Genomic DNA, 25,362 nt, shown 5'->3' with positions numbered 1-25,362 from the left:
CAGTGTCTGATCTGTTATATTTTTATTTCAGATATTGTTGTTATCTCTAGAAGTTCCATTTGGATTATCTTTCAATTTTTTCCTCATTTTGTTCATATTTTGCTTTATATCCTAGAGCATATTTATAATAGTTGTTTTAAGGTTCTTGTGTGACAGTTGTATCATTTCTGTTATTTCTATGATATTATTTATCTATTTTTTAAAACTTTATGGTTATAGGTCATATTTTTTCATTTCTTTGAATGCCTGGTGATTATTTTGAATTTTACATTGTTGAACACTGGATCTTGTTATATTCCTTTTAAGAGCATTGAGTTGTGTTCTGGAATGCAATTGAGTTTTTACAGATCACTTTGATCCATTTGAGACTTTCCTTTAGGGTATATCCAGAGTAACATCTAGTTTAGGGTTAATTTATTTTTACTACTAAGATGTGGCTTTTCTAAGGATTCTCTCCAATGTCCTGCGTGTTATGGGGTCTCTCCACACTGGCTGATGGAAACACAGCGTAGTCTCAGCCCTGTGTGAGCTCCAGGAATTACTCAGCTATTGCCTATCAATGTTTTTTCTTCAAGTAGTTTCTTCCTGCTCATATTCAAATCAGTACTCAGAAAAAGACTCAGGGGGATCCTCTGCAGATTTCCAAAGTGCTCTCCCCACTCTTCTTCATTACTCTGCCCCACAAATTCTAACCACCTCAACATCCTCAAATTCCAATCCATTCCCCTTACCTCAGGTAGAATTCTAGGTTCTGATTGGTTTTCCCTCCACGTGCTGTGACCTGGAAACGACCTTCAGGCAGTAACTCTTAGGAACCCTGGTTGTGTGGCATCTGTTGTACAATGTCTGAAAATAGTTATGTGTTTTGTCTGGTGTTCAACTTCACAGAAAAAAGCAATTTGCACAGCAGTTAATTCTTCACAGACAGAAGCAGAAGTTCTACCAAGTGCAAAACAACCAAAACAACTTGTTAAAAAACAGTATTTGTATGACCGGTTTTAAATGGTCATAAATAGTGTATAGAAGAATAGAGATTTTGTGAGAAAGATACGGGCCTATACAGAGGGGTGAACTTGCAAATGACCATCTTGCACTTGGGAATAGTGTCTGTTTTCCTGATCCTAATCACTGGGAAGGATTCTGTAATCTCTGTAAAATAAATTGCAAACACTACCACGCATGGCCTTGGGTCTACTACTGCCTGTGACATAAACAGTTTCTCCCTAGAGACTTTGGTGTGAGGGTACAGGGGGAAGGTAGCTTTTGGAGGGGCCTGGAAGACCCTTCCCTTTGTGCCTTCGATTCTGTATATATGTTTTGGTCAGATGTCTTACCATTACCCTCTCTGATAACTCCCCACCCACTTTCCCAATCTCTGAACACTTTTTGAAACCATTTAACTCTTTCCTTTCAATGACTGAGCCCTTCATTGTTTCATCAGCTCCTCTTGTGTGAATCTCTGTGAATGTGTGCCAAGTTTGCAGTTTAATGCCTGTCCTATGTAGGAGCCCAATATCACAGTATATAAAGTTTCTACACTGGATGTCCATGGACTAAAGAGGGGCCTAGCATTCGGAGTTCCACGTCGGGTGAGTTTAGCTTATCCAAGGGTACCTCTAGAATGTGCTCAGAAATTTATCCCAAGTCAGAGTTGCATCCCCCAGGACTTTAGGTTCAGATGGACAACCCCATCATATTCACAGAATCCCTCAAAGATAATTGAAGTTTAAGATTGTCAGCCCACCTGGGGTGTACAGTATTGACCAGGGTTTCTCAACCTTAGCACTATTGACATTTGGGGCCAGATAATTCTTTGTTGTTCGGACCATCCTGTGAATTATAGTATATTTAGCAGCATCCGTGGCATCTACCTACTAGATGTGAATAGCACCCTTCTCTTAATTTTGACAACCACAAATGTCTCCAGAATTGCCAGATGTCCCCTAAAGGTGCAAAATTGCATAATTGAGAACTACTAGTAAAGAGGCACTATGGCATGCCATGCTCTAGGGAGCCCACAGAAGTGCAGCTCTGGGAACTGAAGCTGAAGAAACCCAAGAGGCCCATTGGTGTCTTCTTGGAAGAGATTAGTCCAGAGTGTCTGTACCATGTGGAGTGTATACTGGGATGACATTGACCTTGGAATGTAAACTCCTGGGATTCTTGCCTCTGCAGATTTGGAGCAGGGTTTTCCTCTTCTCTGCTTTTCAGTTTACTTATTTGAAAATGAGGAATAGTGTTTACATCACAAAACACTATAGTGAGGACAAAATGAGGTTTTATATATACATACACCCATATATACACATACACACTTCTTCCAAATGATATAATAATATATAAACATTGAATGAATAATGGTTCAAATATAAGTGTACTTAGTTGCCACTATGATTAAAAGGGCAATATAGGAAAAATACATTTTCTTCTAATCCATCATGTTGTAATAGTCCTCCCTGTGGTTTGCAGTATGGCTGTATGCTAGAAGGCACAATAGGAAATGTCTAACTTTAAAAAAAAAAAGAAAAGAAAAAATATCTTTCTAGCAATTAAAATCTCAACTAAATTAGAATGCAAATAGGTTTTTATATTTGCTTCTTAATTTTGTATTAAATAATCTGACCAGACTATGCAAGAATTTAAATGCCTTGATGGGAGACAGTGGCTTTTAGTTCTCTTGGGATTTCATTGTAATAAACCTGGTAAATAATTCAGGAACATATGAGAGGCCAATGAATGGCCAGCACCTGGTGCTATATTGTTTGTGCATAAGCACACAGACTCAAAAGATGGCACTCTCCACCTGTCACTGTTGTTCTGGCTTAAACATGGGCCCTGTGTTCAGTGGCAATTGAAATAATAGTAACTGATATTTTTGCCTTTCCAATTTTCCTCCACAATGAAAGAAAACTGTGCTAAGCTGTTTAAAAAACACAAAGCAGAAGTGGCAGCCTCTTTTAGATTACCATTGGTAAAATTTCAAATCTATTTTCTCTATTAAGGGATTGATTGCTTTAAAGAATTAGGGATATGGCTATCTTTTCTCCTGGTGCTAATTTGAGCCTTTTTGCCTTTCTATCTTCGTTCCACAAGGCTGAGCTTCTCTTTAGATCACATTATTCATATTGCAAGGATCTTCTGAGAGAAATAACACCATCCTCTGGCCAGCCACTCACTCTGCAGGAGTTCCTAGAGCTCCCCAGTTTCTTTCCCTATTGTCTGAGTAGTCTGTCTCACTCCTGTTAGTCTCACAGTTTAAATACAAACAAAGACTCTTGCAGGCAGCTTGGGTACCTTTCTGTGACCCCAACTGACTGGACATAGAATGTTCCTCACTGAGAGAACAAGAGCTAGAGTGACCGACAGATCATGTGAGGAGACAGCATGGGGCACCTGAGCCCAGCACCATCCAGGATCAGACAGAGCTTAAGCCATGAACTGCATAGAAAGATCCTGGGAGGGCACTGGGTTTTCCAGTATGGAAAAAAGAAAGATGTGGCTCACAAGTCTAAGCTAAGGTCTTTACAGTACTGGGCCATAAAAAGGATCTGAAAAGAAACTGCAGAAAATGTTAGATATGTTTTATCTTTGTTTTAAAAATATTATTTATTATAATGGCTTAAAATGTTTATTTAAGTATATTTGATACCTTTATAATATATATAATAAAGTGTATAATAAAATATAACTATGTAATTAAAATAGATGATATTTTAAAACCTCTGTAATAAACCATTTATGTGTTTGTGTGTGTGTGCGCGCGCGTGCCTTTGTTTAACAGGTTTAATTGCTTTCCTTTCTTCAGGAACCAGAGTGAGGGTACTCAAGCAGTGACTGCCATCTGGTGGTTAACCAGAATCATCACTTTGTGTAGCCTGATGGTTACTAACTCTTGACTCACATGGCATGCACTGGCAGCCCGCGACCAGTTGAAGGATGTCTGATTTTGGAGGGTGACCAGTTGAAGGCTATCTGATGAAGCAGCCTAGTGAAATAACCCTTTGCTTCTACCTGAATGTGTTGTTCACTCTGGATTCTGAGCCTGCAGCCAGCTCCAAAATGGGACCTCTGAAGAAAAGATTTGAGTTGCTCTTGTGTTTTAGTCAAAGATCTGCATCCCTACCAGTGGGTAACCAAGACTGTGAATAAGCACACACCAACAGGGGCATGTGGTGACATGGAGCCTGAAATAAACTGCTCTGAATTGTGTGACAGCTTTCCTGGCCAGGAGCTGGATCGGAGACCCCTTCATGATCTCTGCAAGACAACAATTGTAAGTGAGCAGCCACGGGATACCAGGGCTGCTCAGATGTATGTGGTGGTGGTGGTGTTGGGGAGCAGGAGGTAGAAGGAAAGGAGGATGAGGAAGGGGAGGAGGGGGAGGAGGAACTGCTCATGCAGGATACATATTTCCCAGCATTGGTGACGATGGGGCAGTTTGTTTTTGACCTGTAGAAAATCCTTCATTCCTAACAGCTTCTCCTTATTCTGTCCTCAGACATCTTCCCACCACAGCAGTAAGACCATCTCTTCATTATCTCCTGTCCTCTTGGGTATTGTTTGGACTTTTCTCAGCTGTGGACTTCTGCTGATACTTTTCTTTCTTGCCTTTACAATTCGCTGCAGGAAGAACAGGTAAGCAGCCCAGTTTCTCATCACACATAGCTGAATCACGAAACCCAGAATGTTAGTATTATTTTGGCAGCACAAGCCGCTAGCTGGTCTCCCACCACAGGATTAAGCCACATGAGAAGTTCCCTCTGAAATAGTCTACCTGTTGAGAAAGAGAAAGATGTAGGTCAGTATTGTGCTAACTACTGCAAGGGTATCCAAAGAAGAGAATGAAGAGTCTCTCTCTATAATGGAGGTACAATCCTTCTGAGAAGATGAGGTATTTATATTTAAAATGAAGACCATGTAGAGGATTCCAAAGCAACACTCAACTTGAGGACAGCACAGCAGAACCAGTCTGGGTGAGTTAGGGTTTCTGCAAAAGCAGTGAAGCACTACTACCTGGCTATTTGCTAGATAATTCTGGCTGACTGGAAAGTCACAGGCTCATCGAGGTAAGTATGGCTCCCAGGATTCGCAAAAGAAGCAAAATGGTGATGTTTTTCTAAAGGGACTTGTAGCACCTTGGCTTGGATGCAATTTCATCCTTCCTCAGGGCCCATCCCATCTCTCCCACCCCAGCACTGTACCCTCATCGTACCACAGCTGTCCCAGGGTGCCTCATGAGAAGCCCTGCCCCAGCCCTCTCCTTAGCCCACAGCTGACTTCTAGATGGAGCCCACAATCAGACATTAACAGCTTCCTCAAACCAGCCAAACTCGTCCAGCCCCACTCCAGCCTTACCCTGTGTGGTGACCAAGCATGTTGTGCTCCATTGCCTGTGGATTTGACACTCAGATGAGAGTCGGTCAGTTGCATTTTGGAATGCTGTTTTGCCATGTTAGGCATGGAGAACATGGAATTATTAAGCAGCAGTGACTTGGTCGTTGGGTCAACCTCAGCATGGTGGTGATATGTGGCACTCCAACTAGAGTATACCCCAGAGACTGCCTCAGCCACTTTTCATTCTGTTCCTCAAGCACACTACACTGACTCCCATCTCAAGGCTTTTGTACTTACTGTTCCTGAACTGTTCCCTCTGCCTGGAAGTCTTCCTCAGATCTTCCCTTTACTAATTCCTTCTCATCTTGTAGGTCTTGGCTCCAATGTCACCTCTTCAGAGACACTTTCCCTGATCATCCTATCTAAAATAGCATCTCTACCCATGATCACCCGCTCATCTCATTCCATATCCTATCAGCCTGTTTTATGTTCCTTATAGCAAGCATAGTCTGCTATTACCATATTTATTGATTTACCTGTTGATTGTCTGTATCCCCTACCAGAATGGAAGTCTGTGAACACAGGGACTTTACCTGTCCTGTTGTGCTCACCACTGTGTCTCCAGCATTTAGAACAGACTCTGGGACATAATAGGTGCTCAGTAAATATGCATCCAGTGATCCTGGAAGGAAAGAGATTTAAATCCCAGCGGTGGCTACTGCCAACAAAATGACTGGGAAAATCATGCATTTCAAGGTTAGAGAACTATGGAGTAGTCTTTTCAGCTATAACATGTTTCTATAATGCAAAGTAATACTTAATTGGTATTACCCAGTTGGTAATAAGAAAATTATGTCATTGATTCATATGTTACTTTTCCCCCACCAAATCAATAGTTTAAACATTCAGGGGCAAGCTTTCTCACAGCTAGTAAAGGAAGCTTTAAGCTTGGCAGTTCATTCCCTTAGGGCAAGTAGTGGCTGGCTTAATGGCTTAAGAACTTGTGTTTTCCCTACAACATGAGGCTGTAGGAGTAGATGAAGAAGCAGAGAAGACATTTGCCTTATGTTTAAAAACTTCAGTTGATTGTTAAAGAAAGCACAGATCCAGAGCAGATTTTTAATTTTCTGACAATGTTATCTATTGGAGATGAATGCCCCTGAGGACCTGTGTCTTGAGATTTAAGACTGTAGAAGTTGACTTTGATACTGAGTACAAATGATAGTGGACATTTACTGGGTGGTAGTGTTTTAGTTGGAAGATTTAATATTTTATTAATACTCTTGTTACAAAGTTAACTCTTTTGAGTGTTATGACCCCATCCTATTTTCCCCACAAACTATTATTTTTACATATAATTTTGCGGAATACAGGGTTTATCAAGCATTTATATATCCTGTTAAAACAGGAACACCTGTAAACAGCATTATACTAGAAACCCTTATATTTCTTTCACTCTATTAAAGACTTTGCTGCCTGTTTTGTTTGCAGTGGGAGCATGACTTGGCATAAAGAATAAAATATTAAGAGGTACTCTGAATAGAAACACATTTTACAATTAAGTGGCTTACAAGGTCAGACAAGGAAAGATAAAATAACCCAGTTTCAAAAAAGTGTTTTATTGAACAATACATTTATTAAAAGATGCAACATCACAATCAGATGCTTTATTTCATTACAATTCTGTGGTCTCTAAATTTGTGACTGTGTGTGTGAGTATTCATGTGTGTGTACATGCCAGAAAGAAGAGGAAGAAAAATATTTTAACATAATAAAAATAATACAAAAATGTTTAAATCCAGTTGCAGATATTGAATTTTTGATTAAAAAAAATTCAAAAACCAGTAAGGATAAAGAAAACTTGAACACTATAAACCAACTTGACCCAATTGACATTTATATTACCTTTCACCCAACAATAGCAGAATACATATTCTTTTGAAGTATACATGGAACATTTACTAGGATATATCATATTCTGGGCCATAGAAAAAGTCTCATTAAATTTAAAAGGATTCAAGCCGGGTGCAGTGGCTCACGCCTGTAATTCCAACACTTTGGGATGCTGAGGCGGATAGATCACCAGAGGTCAGGAGTTTGAGACCAGCCTAGTCAACATGTGAAAACCCATCTCTACTAAAAATACAAAAATTAGATGGGTATGGTGGTGTGCACCTGTAGTCCCAGCTACTTGGGAGGCTGAGGCAGGAGGACCCGGGAGGCAGAGATTGCAGTGAGCCAAGATCATGCCACTGCACTCCAGCCTGGGTGACACAGCAAGACTCTGTCTCAAAAAAAAAAAAAAAAAAAAATGATTCAAGTCATTAAAAGTATGTTTTCTGACAATCAAAATGGAAATCAACAGCAGAAAGATCTCTGGAAAATCCTGAAATATGTAGAAACTACATAGAACACTTTAAAATAATCCATGGTCAAAAAAGAAATCAAAAGGAAAGCTAGAAAATATTGACCAGAATTAAAATGAAAAATACAACCTAAAATTCGTTGGATGCCACTAAAGCAGTATTGGGGGAAATTTAGAGCACTAAACTCCATATTAGAGAAGAAGAAATGTCTCAAATCCATGACCTTAGCTTCCACTCTACAAACAGAAAAAAAGAGCAAATGAGACCCAAAGTAAGTAGAAGAAAGGAAATAATAAAGATCAGGTTAGAAAATAAAATACAAAACAGAAGAACAATAGGAAAAAGTCAGTAAAGCCAAAAGCTATGAAGATAAGTAAAACTGATCAACCTCTAGCCAAAGTGATCAGAATAAAAAGAAATAAGATACAATTACCCAAATAAGGAATGGGAGAGGTGACATCACTATAGATTCTACAGATATGAGGGATAAGGTAATGTAAACAACTATGGTAGGCAGCCTCTAAGATGTTCTTCAATGATTCCCAACTCCTTGTAGTCACACTCCTATGAAATCCTCTCTCCTTGAGTATGGGGTGAACTTACTGAGTTGCTTATTAATGAGATGTCACTTTTGGCATTAAGTCACAAAAACTGTGGCTTCCATCTTGGATCTCTCTCATTGTCCCACTAACTCACTCTGTGGGAAGCCAGCAGTTGTGTTATGAGCTTTCCTGTAAAGAGGCCCACACTGGCAAGGAACTGATGTTTCCAGCCTGTTGCCAGCAAGTACCTGGGGCTTACTAACAGCCATGTCAGTGAACTTTGAAGCAGATGACACCTTGACTGTATTCTTATGTGAAAACCTGAACCACAGGCACCCAACTAAGCTGTGCCTTAGAAATATTACCAGTTCAACTCAAACTCTTCTAAAAAAAAAAACTGAAAATAAGGAAGTAATTCCCAACTCATTCTATGAAGACAGCATTACCCTGATATCAAAATTGAATAGACAGAATAAGAGGAAGAGGAAGAAGAAGAAGAAGAGGAGGAGGAGGAAGGGGGGGAGGGGGAGGAGGAAGAGGAAGGGGAAAGCTATAGGCTAATATGTCTTATGACATAGATTCAAAATTTTAAACAAAATTTTAACAAATTAAGTATGACTAAATGTTAAAAAGAGAATACATCATCATGACAATGTGAGGTTTGTCCCTGGAATGCAAGGTTTGTTTAACATCCAAAGATTGATCAATAACTCATGACATTTACCAACTAAAAAAGAAAACTATATAATCATCTCAGTAGATACAGAGAAAAATTTTTGACAAACTTCAATATCAATTTCTGATAAAGTCTCAACAAACTAAGCATAGAAGAGAACTTCCTCCCCATTGCACAGCACAGCTGATGTGGCAGATCGTGGCCAGACTGCTTCTTTAAGTGGGACCCCGATCCATCCCTCCTCACTGGGCAGGACCTCCCTGTGAGAATTTCAGCAACTCCAGCCAGGATTTTATGGACAGAACTCTGATCTCTCTGGAGCAGAGTCCCTGGAAGGAGGAGTGGCCAGTCTCTGTGATTCAGCCAACTTAGCCTTTCCTGCCTGCTGGCTCTGGAGAGTCTGGACAGTCTGGACAAAAGGGGATCCCCCCCAGTGCAGTGCACCCAGTCCCCCAAAGGGCAGCCATACTGCTTCTTTAAGCAGGTCGCTGATCCCATTCCTCCTGACTGGGTGAGACCTCCCAAAGGGATCCCCAGACACCTCTTACAGGAGTGTTCAGGTCAGTATCAGGTTGGTGTCCCCCTGGGACAGAGCTCCCAGAGGAAGGAGCAGGCAGCCATCTTTGCTGTTTTGCACCCTTCACTGTTAATACCTCCAGGTGCAGGAGGGACCCAGGTGGTTAGGTTCTAGAGTGGACCCCCAGCAAACCACAACAGCCCTGCAGAAGAGGGGCCTGACTATTAAAAGAAAAATAGAAAGCAGCAACAACAACCTAAACAAAAAAGACCCCACAAAAACTGCATTCAAAGGTCAGTAACCTCAAAGATTGAAGGTAGATAAGCCCACAAAGATGAGAAAGAATCAATGCAAAAATGCTGAAAATTCAAAAAGCCAGAGTGCCTCTTCTCCTCCAAATGATTGCAATACCTCTCCAGCAAGGGCACAGAACTGGGCTGAGACTGAGATGGCTGAATTGACAGAAGTAGCCTTCAGAATGAGGGTAATAACGAACTTTGCTGAGCTAAAGGAGCATATTCTAACCCAATGCAAAGAAGCTAAGAATCATGATTAAACATTACAGAAGCTGATAACCAGAATAGCCAGTTCAGAGGGGAACATAAAACACCTAATGGAGTTGAGAAACACAATGTGAGAACTTCACAATCCAATCACAAGTGTCTATAGCCGAGTAGACCAAACAACGGAAAGAATCTCAAGAGCTTGAAGACTGTCTTTCTGAAATAAGACAGGCAGGCAAGAATAGAGGAAAAAGAACAAAAACAAACAAAGAAACAAAACCTCCAGGAAATACGGGATTGTGTAAAAAGACCAAACCTACAACTGATTGGGGTACCTGAAAGAGACGGGCAGAATGGAACCAAGTTGGAAAACATACTTCATGATGTCATCCAGGAGAACCTCGCCAACCTAGCAAGACAGGCCAACATTCAAATTCAGGAAATGTGGAGAACCCCAGTAAGATACCTCGCAAGAAGATCAACCCCAAAACATGTAATCATCAGATTATCCAAGGTCAAAATGAAAGAAAAAATGTTAAGGGCAGCCAGAGAGAGAGGCCAGGTCATGTACAAAGGGAAGCCCATCAGACTAACAGTGGACCTCTCCAGCAGAAATCCTACAAGCCAAAGAGACTGGAGGCCAATATTCAACATTCTTAAAGAAAAGAATTTCCAACCCAGAATTTCATATCAGGCCAAATTAAGCTTCATAAGTGAAGGAGAAATAAGATCCTTTTCAGACAAGCAAATGCTGAGGGAATTTGTTACAACCAGGACTGCCCTGAAGGAAGTGCTCCTGAAGGAAGCACTGAAAATGGAAAGGAAAAACTTACCAGCCACTACAAAAACACACTGAAGTACACAGACCAGTGACACTATGAAGGAACCACATAAACAACTTGGCAAAATAACCAGCTAGCATCATGATGACAGGATCACATTCACACATAACAATACTAAACTTCAATGTAAATGGGCTAAATGCCCCAATTAAAAGACACAGAATGGCAAGCTGGCTAAAGAGCAAAGACCCATCAGCATCAGCAAACACCCAGATGCTGTCTTCCAGAGACCCATCTCAGGTGCAGAGACACACATAGGTTCAAAATAAAGGAATGGAGGAAAATTTACCAAGCAAATGGAAAACAGAAAAAAGCAAGGGTTGCAGTCCTAGTTTCTGACAAAACAGACTTTAAACCAACAAAGATAAAAAAGACAAGGGCATTCCATAATGGTAAAGGGCTCAATTCAATGAGAAGAGCTAACTATCCTAAATACATATGCACCTAATGTAGGAACAACCAGACGCATAAAGCAAGTTCTTAGAGACCTACAAAGAGACTTAGACTCCCACTCAATAATAGTGAAAGACTTTAACACTCCACTGACAATATTAGATCATTGAGACAGAAAATTAACAAAGATATGCAGGACCTGAACTAAACTCTGGATCAAATGGACCTGATAGATATCTACAGAACTCTCTACCCAAAAACAACACAATATACATTCTTCTCATAGCCACATGGCACTCTAAAATTGATCATATAATCAGAAGTAAAACACTCCTCAGCAAATGCAAAAGAACTGAAATCATAACAAACAGTCTCTCCAACCACAACACAATCAAATTAGAACTCAAGATTAAGAAATTCACTGAAAACTACACAACTACATGGAAATGAACAACCTGCTCGTGAATGACTCCTGGGTAAATAATGAAATTAAGGCAGAAATCAAGAAGTTCCTTGAAACTAATGACAACAAAGAGACAATGTACCAGAATCTCTGGGACACAGCTAAAGCTGTGTTGAGAGAAATTTGTAGCACTAAATGCCCACATCAAAAAGCTAGAAAGATCTTAAGTCAACAACCTAACATCACAACTAAGCAAACTAGACAACTGAGAGCAAACAAATCCCAAAGCTAGCAGAAGACAAGAAATAACCAAGATCAGACTGGAACTGAAGGAGATAGAGACACAAAATATTTCAAAAACTAACAAATCCAGGACCTGTTTTTTTTGAAAAATAAAACAAAATAGACTGCTACCTAAACTAATAAGAAAAGAGAGAAAAATCAAATAGACACAATGAGAAATGATATCACCACTGACCTCACAGAAATACAAACAACCATCAGAGAATGCTATAAACACCTCTATGCACATGAACTAGAAAATCTAGAAGGAATGGGTAAATTCCTTGGCACAAACACTTTCCCAAGACTGAACCAGGAAGTAATTGAATCCCTGAATAGGCCAATAATGAGTTCTGAAATTCAGGCAGTAACAAATAGCCTAGCAACCAAAAGAAAGCCCAGGAACAGATGAATTTACAGCTGAATTCTACCAGAGGTACAAAGAGGATCTGATACCATTTCTTCTGAAACTATTTCAAACAATTGAAAAGGAGGGACTCCTCCCTAACTCATTCTATGAGACCAGCATCGTCCTGATACCAAAACCTGGCAGAGACACAATTAAAAAAAAGAAAACTTCAGACAAATATCCCTGATGAACATCAATACAAAAATCCTCAGCAAAAACTGGCAAACCAAATCCAGCAGCACATCAAAAAACTTATCCATCATAATCAAGTTGGCTTCATCCCTGAGATTCAAGGTTGGTTTAACATATGCAAATCAGTAAATGTAACTCATCACATAAACCACATGATTTTCTCAATAGACACAGAAAAGGCCTTTGATAAAGTTCAACATCTCTTCAATAAACTCTCAATAAACTAAGTATTGAGGAATATACCTCAAAATAACAAGAACCATCTATGGCAAACCCACAGCCAGTATCATACTAAATGGGCAAAAGCTGGAAGCATTCCCCCTGAAAACTGGCACAAGACAAGGGTGCCTTCTCTCACCACTCTTATTCAACCTAGTATTAGAAGTGCTGGCCAGGGCAATCAGGCAAGAGAAAGAAATAAAGCATATTTAAATGGGAAGAAAAGAAGTCAAACCATCTTTGTTAGCAGATGACATGATCCTATGTCTAGAAAACCTCATTGCCTTAGCCCAAAAGCTTCTTAAGCTGATAAGCAACTTCAGCAAAGCCTCAGGATACAAAATCAGCATGCAAAAATTGCTAGCATTCCTATAAACCAACAACAGGCAAGCAGAGAGCCAAATAATGAATGAACTCCTATTCACAGTTGCTACAAAAAGAATAAAATACCTAGGAATACAGCTAACAAGGGAAGTGCAGAGCCTCTTCAAGGAGAACGACAAACCACTGCTTAAGGAAATCAGAGAGGACACAAGCAAATAGAAAAACATTTCATGCTTATGGATATTGTGAAAATGGCCATATTGCCCAAAGTAATTTATAGATTGAATGCTATTCACATTAAACTACCATTGACATTCTTCACAGAATTAGAAAAAAACTATTTTAAAATTCATATGGAACCAAAAAAGAGCCCCAATAGCCAAGGCAATCCTAAGCAAAAACAATAAAGCTGGAGGCATCATGCTACCTGACATCAAACTATAGTACAAGGCTACAGTAACCAAAACATAATGATACTGGTACAAAAACAGATGCATAGACCAATGGAACAGAATAAAGAACTCAGAAATAAGACCACAGACCTACAAACATCTGATATTCATCAAACCTGACAAAAACGAGCAATGGGGAAAGGACTCCCTATTTAATAAATGGTGCTGCAAAAACTGGCTAGCCATATGCAGAAAATTGAAACTGGACCCCCTTCCTTATACCATATACAAAAATTGACTCAAGATGGATTAAAGACTTAAATGTAAAACCCAAAACTAAAATCCCTAGGCGAAAATCTAGACAGTACCATTCAGGACATAGGCATGGGCAAAGATTTCATGACAAAAATGCCAAAAGCAATTGTGACAAAACCAAAAATTGACAAATGGGATCTAATTAAAGAGCTTCTGCACAGCAAAAGAAACTGTCATCAGAGCGAACAGACAACCTGCAGAATGGGAAAAAAATTTTGTAATCTATCCATCTGACAAAGGTATAATATCCAGAATCTACAAGGAACTTTAACAAATTTACAAGAAAAAAACAACCCCATTAAAAAGTGGGCAAAGGACATGCATGAACAGTCGCTTCTCAAAAGAAGACATACATCCAGCCAACAAACATGAAAAAAAGCTCAACATCACAGATCATAAGAGAAATGCAAATCAAAACCCCAATGAGAGGTGGGTGGATCACTTGAGGTCAGGAGTTCGAGACTAGCCTGGCCAACATGGCAAACCTTGTCTCTACTAAACATATAAAAATTAGCCAAGTGTGGTGGTGCCCACCTGTAATTCCAGCTACTCAGGAGGCTGAGGCACAATAATTGCTTGGACCCAGATATCGCATGAACCCAGGAGGCAGAGGTTACAGTGAGCCGAGATCTACACTCCAGCCTGGGTGACAGAGTGAGACAATGTCTAAAAAATATAAAAAAAAAAAAGACCCATGATGAGATACCATCTCTTGCCAGTCAGAATGGTGATTATTAAAAAGTTAAGAAACAGCAGATGCTGGCGAGGTTGTGGAGAAAAAGGAATGCTTTTACACTGTTGATGGGAATGTAAATTAGTTCAACCATTGTGGAAGGCAGTGTGGCAATTCCTCAAAGATCTAAAATCAGAAATACCATTTGACCCAGCAATCTCATTATAGGGTATATACCCAAGGGAATATAAATCATTATATTATAAAGATACATGCATGCATAAGTTCACTGCAGCACTATTCACAACAACAAAGACATGGAATCAACCCAAATGCCCATCAATGATAGACTGGATAAAGAAAATGTGGTACATATATACCATGGAATAGTATACAACCATAAAAAGGAATAAGATCATGTCCTTTGCAGGGACCTGGATGGAGCTGGAAGCCATTATCCTTAGCAAACTAATGCAGGAACAGAAAACCAAACACTACATGTTCTCACTTTTAAGTGGGAGCTGAACTATGAGAACACATAGACACATATGGGGGGAACAACACACACTGGGGCCTGTCGGGGAAGGTTGGGGGAGGGAGAGCATAAGGAAGAATAGCTAATAGATGCTGGGCTTAATACCTAGGTGATGGGTTGATCTGTGCAGCAAACCACCATGGCACACGTTTACCTACGTAACAAACCTGCACAGGTACCCCAGAACTTAAAATAAAAGTTAAAAAAGATTAAAAACATGTTCAAAAAGAAGAGAACTTCCTCAACCTGATAATGTGCATCTATAAAAAACTATACCTAACATCATTTTTAATGGTAAAAGACCAAATGCTTTCCTATTAGGATCAGACAGAAGACAAGATGTCCACTCTCATGACTTCTATTCAACATTGGAGGTTTTAGCCAGTGCAATAAGGTAAGAGAAATAAATAAAAGTCACCTACTTTTTAAAAAATTTAAGAATGAAAATATCTTTACCCTCAGATGACCTGATCATCTACGTAGAAAATCCAGTGAAACATTTAAAAAGAAGAAACAGGGCAGGCATGGTGGCTCATCCACCCAAAGTGTAATCCTACCACTTTGGGAGGCTGAGATAGAAGGATCACTTGAGATCAGGAGTCCAAGACCAGCCTGGGCACAAAGTGAGACCTTGTCTCTACAAAAAAATTAAAAAATTAGCTGGGCATGGTGGTGCATACCTTTAGTCCCAGATACTTAGAAGGCTGAGGTGGGAGGATTGCTTGGGCCCAGGAGTTTGAGGCTGCATTGAGCGGAGATTGCGCCACTGCACTCCAAACTGGGTGACAGAGCCAGACCCTATCTCTAAACAAAACAAAACTACTAGAACTAATACATGAGTTTAGCAAGGTTGCAGGATACAAGATCAATGTACAATACTCAACTGTATTTCCGTATACTAACAACAAACAATTGAAAAAGTGAAATTAAAAGCAATACCATTTACATGAAATAGATGAAATATTTAGGGATAACCTAACAAACAATGTGAAACGCCTGTACACTGAAAACTTTAAAACATTGCTAAGAGAATTAAATAAAATATAAATAAATGGAGATACATTGTGTTGCTGGGTTGGAAGACCTAGTATTGTTTAAATGTCAGTTCTTCCCTAGTTGATTTATAGATTCGATCCAATAACAGTCACATTTTCTTTTTTTGTATAAATTGACAAACTGATTCTAAAATTCATATGAAAATATGAAGGACCTAGAATAGCCAAAACAACTTTTAAAAGAATGAAGTTGGAAGACTAGGACCAACTGATTTCAAGACATATTACAAAACTAACAGTAATGCAGACAGTTTGGTATTAGGCAAAGATAGACATATTCATCAACAAAACAGAATAGACTCCAGAAATAAATCCACATGTATATGGTCAACTGATTTTCAATAAAGGTACAAAGGCAATTCAGTGGAGAAGGGACAGTCTTTTCAGCAAATAGTGCTGGAACAACTGGATATCCATATGCAAAAATGAACTTTGATCTATCTACATGTTACACCATATTAACTCAAAATGGATCACAGACCTAATTATAAAACCTAAAACTGTAAAATTTATAAAAGAAAACATATAAGAACAATTTTGTGACCTTGGAATAAGCAAATATTTCTTAGGTATAATACCAAAAGCATGGTCCATAAAAGAAAGCACTGATGAATTAGACTTTATAATCATTAAGAACATCTTCTCTTTCAAAGAGAACCTTGAGAATGAGAAAAAAGCCACAGACTAGAATAAAATATTTGAAATCATATTTCTGGCTGGGCATGGTGGTTCACGCCTGTAATCCCAGCACTTTGGGAGGTTGAGGTGGGTGGATCACCTGAGGTGAGGAGTTCGAGACCAGCCTAGCCAACATGGTGAAACCCCGTCTCTACTAAAAATTAAAAAAAAAAAAAAAAAAATGAGCTGCGTGTGGTGGCAGGTGCCTGTAATACTACCTACTCAGGAGGCCAAGGCAGGAGAATCACGTGAACCTAGGAGGCGGAGGTTGCAGTGAGCCAAAAATTCACCATTGCACTCCAGCCTGGGCGACAACAGTGAAACTCTGTCTCAAAAAAAAAAAAAAAAACTCTAGAAATGCAGTACAGTACTGCTCCCTTATTTGTGGTTTTGCTTTCCATGGTTTCAGCTACCTGTGGTCATCCATGGCCTGAAAATATTAAATGGAATATTCCAGAATTAACCAATTAATAGGTTTTAAATTGCACACCTTTCTGAGGAGCATGGTGAAATCTCACACTGTTCCACTCTGGCCCATCCAGGACACGAATCCTCCTTTTGTCCAGCATATCCACACCATATACACTACCTGCCTGTTAGTCTCTTAACAGCCATCTTGGTTACTGGATTGTCTGTCATGGTATTGAAGTGCCTTGTGTCCAAATAACCCTTATTTTGCTGTGGCCCCAAAGTTCAAAGTTCAAGATGCTGACATATTGTTATAATTTGATATGGTTTGGTTCTGTGTCCCCACCCAAATCTCATCTCGAATTGTAATCCTCACATGTCAAGGGAGCGACCTCGTGGGAGGTGATTGGATGATGGGGACAGTTTCCCTCATGCTGTTCTCGTGATAGTGAGGGAGTCCTCACAAGATCTGGTTCTTTGATAAGTGTCTGGCCCTTTCCCCTGCACACTCTCTCTCCTGCCACCTTGTGAAGATGTGTCTTGCTTCCCCTTTGCCTTCTGCCATGATTGTAAGTTTCCTGAGGCTTCCCCAGCCATGCAGAGCTGTGAGTCAATTAAACCTGTTCTTCTTTATAAATTATTCAGTCTCAGGTAGTACCTTTATTGCGGTGTGAGAACAGACTAATATGTAATTGTTTTATTATTGGTTATGGTTGCCAATCCCTTACTGTGCCTAATTTATAAATTAAACTTTGTTATAGATATATATGTATAGGACAAAACAGTATATATAGGGCTCAGTACTATCCATGGTTTCAGGCATCCACTGGGGGTCTTGGAACGTATCCCCCTCAGATAAGGGGGACTACTGTAATAAGAAAACAAACAATTCAATATTTTAAAATGGGTAAAAGATTTCAACAGATCCTTCACCAAAAAAGATATATGGATGACAAATAAGCATATGAGAGGATATCCAATGCCATTAGTCATTAATGAAATGGAAATTAAAACTGCATTAAAATACCACACACACTTATGAGAATGGCTAAAATTAAAAAGACTGAGTAAATCACATGTTGGCACACACTGCTGATGAGAACATAATTTGGTCCACTTCACTTTGGAAGACAGTCTGGGAGTTTCTTTCTTTCTTTATTCCATTCCTGGCTAATGTTTTTTTTATAGAAATAGAGTTTCATTATGTTGCTCAGGTTGGTCTCAAACTCCTGGGCTCAAGCAATCTGCCCGCCTTGGCCTCTCAAAGTGCTAGCATTGCAGGCATGAGCCACTGCACCCGGCCATGGCAGTTTCTTTAAAAGTTCAGCATACACCTATGATGTGATCTAGTTGTGCCACTCTTAGGTTTTTACCCAAGGGAAATGAAACTGCATGTCCATACTAAGCCTTGTACACCAGTGTTCATAGCAGCTTTCTTTGTAATAGCCAAAAACTAGAAATAGCACAAGTATCCATTAGCAAGTGAATGGCTAAACAAATTGTAATATATCCATACAATAGAATCCTACTCAGCAATTTAAAACATGAATTACTGATACTTGGAAGAGCAAAGATGAATCTCAGAATAATCGCACTGAGTGAAAAAGCCAGGCAAAATGACTACATGCTATGTAAATCCAATTCCACAAAGTTCTAAAAAAACTAATCTATTGTTAACTAATCCATAGTGACAGAAGCAGATCAGTGGTTGCCTATGGATGAGTAGGGTTAGCAAAGAGTCAGGAAAGGAGGATTACAAAGGGACATGTGGAAGTTTTTTGGAGTGATCGATATGTTTATACCTTGATTATAGTATTTCACAGGTGCATACATGTATCAAAACTTATCAAATCATGTACTTTAAATATGTATGTCATGTACTTTAAATTGTATGCCAGTTATACCTCAGTAAAGCTAGTAAAACTATTATACATTCTTATTTTTCTGAGCAGGTTCTCATGGAAAACAAAACACACCATACCTAGTGTTCATTTTCAGAGGGCCTTGCTAGGTGTCCTAAAACCTATCTGATGACTTTGCCTGATACTAATGATTTTATTATTATTTTTAAAAATATTTTTATTAGAGACGGGTTTTCACCATGTTGGGCAGGCTGGTCTCAAACTCCTGACCTCAAGTGATCTGCCCATCTCAGCCTCCCAAAGTGCTGGGATTACAGGCGTGAGCCACCATGCTCAGCCAATAGTAATGATTGATATGGGAGAATGTTTTCTTTTTCCTAGATTCCTCATTATGGGCCTTAATAAGGCCCATAATAACTTAACCCTTAGAACAAAGGAGATATTTCAGGCCCAAAGGGAAGCACATCTGATGCCTCCTCTGAAATGCACAAAATAAGGGTGGTGTTGTAAGTTCTGCATAAAGCTAAGCTTGTTCAGTTAAAGGACTATCTTTTATTCTGAGACCTTATTTCACTATCACTTGTGATAATGATTGTTGATGGTAGCTGTTATTTGCATATTGCCACTTCTCAGGATTAAAGGTGGCATTTCCACAGCAGTATCTGGGATTTTACTCCTGTGAAATCAAGAAGGAAGAGTAACAAGAATTGTATGGGGTATGAGTTTTTACATTACATGCAAGTCAACAAGTTAGCCTGGTAATGTTTGATGGATGTTAGCTAAAGACATGAGACTCATGGGTCAGAGAAAAAACACTTGATTACCCATGGTGAAAGCAGTAATCAGAACTTAATATTGGGCTTTTACTGGTTTCCATGCCCCACTTACCATGAGGGCAATGAAAGTTCCATAATGGATGTTTATGGATGTTTGTACACACACAGTGGGCTACCATTTAAGGAGAGGAATCCTGGGCCTGATAAATCCACTGCTTTTATAGTGAGTTGTAACAAGCCTGTTCTTTGTCTAGGGGAAGATGTTACCTGATCCCTCAAGGTTGCTTACTGCAAACACAACCCTGAGAAATGACCTGGATAAAGAGAGGTCAGAGCCTTGCTTCTTGGTATACCTAGCAAGAGTGCACAGAGCTGCTCAGAGCCCCTGGTAGATTGCCTCCAACACTAGGGACTGTGCATGGAGGCACCTGCCACTTCTGCCTGCATCCTGGGCTAGCGTGGCAGTCAGAGACACAGACTCTGGTGAATGGCTGAAATATGTCCCTGTAGTCTCCTCACTCCACCATAACTTCCTTCCCAGTAAGGGTCCTCATGCAGACCCTTTGGGCTGCACTGGGCAGAGTTATATACTTTCATGTATCCTGCTGAGTTTATCTTCTTTGCCTTCAGAAATTCCAACATACTACATGAGTCATGGTTCTCAGTATATTATTATTATACCCTTCTCAGAATCTCTCTGACTCCCCAGGTTTCACATTGTTTTCCATTGTTGTAAAAGGCCTCAAGATCTCCATGCTTTGGAGAAGAGTTACACTCATCTTTTCTGTATTCTTGCATTCCTGAAAGCCTTACATTAGCATCCAAGTGAGGTTTCTTTATCAATATCAACAGTAAATATTTAGTGAACTAAACACCTACTGTGCTCAGCATACTGTATAAAATATGATTTAAGGGTTCCTGGGAGCTTCAAATGCATCACCTGGGTGCAAAAACACGAGGAAACCAAAAATACATTCTGGGTTTTTTTTAATAGCATTTGAAAAATAATGCCTTGCTGCAGGGATAGGAGTTGTGCTGCTTTCATATTGATTCTGTTCTCTTTGTGGTTTGAGTAATTGGAGCTGAAGGGAAGGTGATTGGGAATAAAGGAAAGCAGTACTGATTTTTTTTTGTTAAAAGAAAGTTTGCACACTGTCATGCACTATTAGAATTTCTGGGATCTTCTTTATAATCCCTGGTTTGATGGTTATTGGCCAAGAAGGAAGAAGGGAAGCTAGTCAGGCCTAGAATAATTACCAGCCATTCAGCATAATCTGGGTCTAGTGTTGCAGGGCCAAGGACTGAATGAGGCAGAGTGACCAGGAGCAGATCCTGCAAGGCCTTATCCAAAAAGGAAGCTAAGGTTCATAGAAGGAAAATATTGTATTGATCACCAATTCCAGAGGACTGGGCATAGAGCCAAAAATAGGAGGTGTATCATGAGGTCAAAAGCCATTGGTGGCCAAGCGCAATGGCTCACGCCTGTAGTCCTAGCACTTTGGGAGGCCAAGGCGGGCAGATCACTTGAGGCCAGGAGTTCGAGACCAGCCTGGTCAACATGGCAAAACCCTGTCTCTACCAAATATATAAAAATTAGCTGGCGGTGGTGGCACATGCATATAATCCCAGTAACTTGGGAGGCTGAGGCAGGAGAATCACTTGAACCTGGGAGGTGGAGGTTGCAGTGAGCCGAGATCATGCCACTGCACTCCAACCTGAGTGACAGAGTGAGACCCTGTCTCAGAAAGAAAAAAAAAAAAAAAGAGACATTGGTATGTAGGAATGGTACAGGAAAAAAAGTGCAAAGCAGAAATGAGGTGAAAAGATCTAGAACTATGAACAGGAGTGAGGTCTTTCTTGGGTACTGGCTGCCAGATGGAATATGAGTGGGTCAGCAAAAGTTAATGAGGTAGGTTAAAGGTTAACGCATAGGAATAGTTTCTGCACAGTCTTCTGATGCTGTCTGTCCATCCTGCAGTCAGGCCTATATCAACATCAGCCCTAGATGAAGTGGTCACACCCTCCTTTGTGCACCTACTGTTACAAATAGTCATGGCTGTCATTACCCCATCACAGCTGATGGCACTTACTAGGTTGAGAGAAACGGGGCTCTGTCTCCCTTACCAGACAATAAACTCCTTGAGTTTATTCATCTTTTTTGTTTCCACTGTGCCTGGACTGCACACTGTTTCCCGAATGAACAAATTAACTGGCCTAGAATATAGACTATGATGATAAAGGTCAGTTCTTAGAAGATCATTGTTTTCATTCTTTAACTGTTTAAGATAGTGTCAATTCTATGTAAAAATTGTGCCCTAGATAAGCAGTTGCTTTCCATTATTCTTCTCTCTGTTTCTTGGTGGTTACTCCCTCTGGGAGCCCAAAGCATGATGTCCAGAGCTCCAGATTCCCAGCCTTCCTGGTTGTGGCCCTTCATTCTCAACTTTACTTTCAATCTTAGTATGCCATGAAAAGCTGTCTGCTTTTGATGCACTATTAGCCACATAGTTCTGTACTTTTAGAAGGCCTTCTCATAGTCAGATTCTTACAAATGTACCTATTGTTTCAATAAAGGTTTATTGAACCAGCCAGCAATGTTTCAGATACTGTTCTAGGTGTTGGGGTTACATCAAAGAACAAAGTAGGCAAAATCTCTTCCCTCATGGTCTTTGCTTTCTTGAAGGGAGAATAGGCAGGACATAAAATAAATTGTAAAATATTTGGGATGTTACTGATCAGAGAAGAAAAGTAAAACAGGGACAGTGAGTGGAGACCGTCAGAGTGGTAGTTGCTATTCAATATAGTTTGACCAAGGAAGGCCTCACTGAGGAGATAACATTTGAGAATAGACTTGAAAGGCATAAGAAACAAGTCATTAGGTAAAAACCATTCCAGGCAGAAGGAACAAATAATGCAAAGGGCCAGGGATGGGAACATCTGTAGTGTTCAAGGGAAAGCAAGGAGGCCAGTGTGACTAGAGCAGAGTAGATTAGGTGGAGAGTAAGAGTAGATAAAGTCAGCAAGGTAATGGGGCCCAGATCATGTAAGGTCGCATAGGACAGTGTAATGACTTTAGCTTTTACTCTGTTATGGGGAGCCACTGCAGGACTGGGAGCTGTGAATGGCACACCTTGACTTACATCTAACAGGACATCTGCTGCTGCATTGAGAACAGACCTTTAAATTTTAAAAGAGATACCTATGGCACTACCTTAAATAAAGTCATGCTCCTTGGAGTGCCTCAATTCATGTACATAAATGGGTAAAAGTGGAGTTTAAGATACCCTGGAAATGTGTAGGAGTGTCCTCTTTGTTTCTCCTCTGCTCATGCCTGGTGAGTGAGCACCAACGCCATCTCTTCCTAAGCTAGGGCTCCCTAGTAGAGCACCGTGCACATGGATTCTTCCTATGTTCTGCATTCTTTGCCACAGGGATGCCATAAGTTGGCAATATGCAGTAGAGGCTACCTCAACGGGCAGTGCCCTTCTTTATCTAAGCCAAGAGAAATTTGGTTCTGCAAGTAACAAGTCATTACTGCTGATGACACTCCTTGTACACACTTGAAGAGAGCGTGGACTAGAAAATAAAAACTGGAGCAAAAAAGGACTATCAGATATTACTGATTAAAGATTGGAAAGGAGGAAAACACATTATTTACACATACGACTCTTGATTGTATGAGTAGAGAACACAACTTACGTGCATGTATGTTGTATACTTGATTGTATGTGTAGAGAATTCAAAAGTGTTCAGATAAATTATTTAGACTTAAAAAGAGACAAATAATTTTGGGAAGGTGACAGTGGCAGTAGTAGCATAGGTTTTAGATATTCCTGAATCTCCACATAAAAACAGAGCAACTAGGTAGAAGACACAAAACTCATGGGCAACAAAATGAAATCCATTTATAAGAAAATTCGATGATGAGGTATTCTTATGAGCCTCAAAATATAACCAGTTGGGGAAAGACCACCCACAGCCACAAGAACTGTGTTACTTGTATCTATGTAGGAGAAATAAGAGAGAGGCAATGGACATCTGACAGACCTGGGAACAGAGAACCCAAAATAGCCCAAAGGTATTCACTGGAAAGCATGGGTAGGACAATTTGAGATCAGCAACTGAAACTTAATAAGGGGTGAGTACAAGGGATCCACTTCTGGAAGGTCTAAAAGGAACGGAGCAGTCTAGCTGCTGAGAAATTTCTAGACTGACCTGGTGGGGCTCCCTTCCAAGATAGGATCTCATGAAGAGGAGAAACTATGGGGAGTAGAATCAAAATTGAGCGGGATGAAGACAATATAGATGAAGAAGGAAGAGAAAGATCCAGAGGAAAGCATATCAGAGTCAGGAAATCTTGGAAAGCAAGCCAGAGTATTTTTTAACACCATATTAGTACAATATAGTGAGGGAACCATGTGAAGTTAGAAAAGCTATCGGAACTAAATGTCTTTTTAAAATCACATAAAAACCAAATTCACACCCACAAAAATCTAGCAGCAGGAAAATATCGAGGCCAAATCCAACACAACATTAACCTAAGAAAGAGAATAAGGGGAATATCTGCAGACAATGAAAGCATGCCAAAAAAGATATGATTGAAAATAGATTGAAACCCTAATGTACTATTTTAAGTACATTCAAAGACATTAAAGAAGTCATATAAGACAGAAAAGCAACATAAATCAAATTAGGAAGCTCAGAAATGAGACAGGACAATTCAAGGAAAAATTAGAAATAAACATCTAAAAATGAAGCCTGAACTAGAAGGAACTCAACAACAAATGAATACAACATAATTCTTTAAGATAAATAAAAGGTAGAAAGCAAGAAACATTTTTTAAATGGAACAAAAAAAGATTTTTTTAAAGTTTTGAAAGAAAGCAACAAATGTTGAAAATAGGCAAAGAAGATCAATCTATCAATAATAAGAGTTCCTGAAAAAGAAAATAAAAGCAAGGAAAGAAAACAAGTATAAAACAAACAAAACCCTCTAATTTAAGAAAACTGAAAATCTGAAACTACGTCTGGAAAGAACATACTGTGTACTTGAGTATATCATAATGACTAAGTTCAGCAAAGTTGTTGGATAAAAGATCTATATGTAAACACCAATTTTATGTAACATTTAAACAAATTTTTTAGATCATTTAAAACAGCATAAAAAATATAAAATTCTATTTGTGACGGCTTTCTAGTGTGTCGACTTGACTAAGCCAAACTACATTTCCTAGAATTCTCTTTCTTATATGTTTTCTGACTACAAAAGAGATTCTTTCTAGATTTGGAAAGCTAAGGGAAGTTCTAGCCATCTTGTAGCACACACATTGTTGCGAACCTGCTGATCCACCTAATGGGGTGAAGCAGAGCTGGACATGCAATTGTTTTACCTTCCCCTGGACCCTCCATTAACTTGTCAGACCCCTGGGCCAGATGTGTGATTAGCTCCATGACAAAGGGCCATAGCTTCTGCAGGATATTCTCATTACCTAGATCAGAGGCAGCAATAACTGACATGGGTTTCAGTCTGTTCGCAGGAGTGTGAGCATGCTCTAATCCCTTGATTTTCCCTCCTGACTGCCTGCGTTGTAGACTTCAAGCTCTAGCATCAGATGTGGAGACAACAGCCTTACAGAGACTGCTTAAACAGCTCCCAAAATTGCACA

General features: G+C 39.7%; 1 protein-coding gene across 2 annotated transcripts in view; it reads left to right on the top strand.

Annotated features, from left to right (window-relative positions):
• The first annotated feature begins 3,982 nt into the window (after nucleotides 1–3,982).
• GPR156 (G protein-coupled receptor 156) overlaps nucleotides 3,983–25,362 on the top strand; it is an 87,189-nt gene continuing 65,809 nt past the window's right edge. For both annotated transcript variants that reach the window (XM_030941624.1, XM_030941619.1), the window contains exons 1-2: nucleotides 3,983–4,273; nucleotides 4,499–4,635. In XM_030941624.1, coding sequence (XP_030797484.1) covers nucleotides 4,178–4,273; nucleotides 4,499–4,635 — 233 coding nt within the window. In that variant the 5' untranslated portion in view covers nucleotides 3,983–4,177. The remainder of the gene's footprint in view (nucleotides 4,274–4,498; nucleotides 4,636–25,362) is intronic.

The sequence above is a fragment of the Rhinopithecus roxellana genome, chromosome 1, assembly GCF_007565055.1.
Source record: "Rhinopithecus roxellana isolate Shanxi Qingling chromosome 1, ASM756505v1, whole genome shotgun sequence".
Lineage (NCBI taxonomy): Eukaryota > Metazoa > Chordata > Mammalia > Primates > Cercopithecidae > Rhinopithecus > Rhinopithecus roxellana.
Note: the sequence above shows the minus strand (reverse complement) of the source record. Positions and strands in the feature narration are given on the sequence as shown.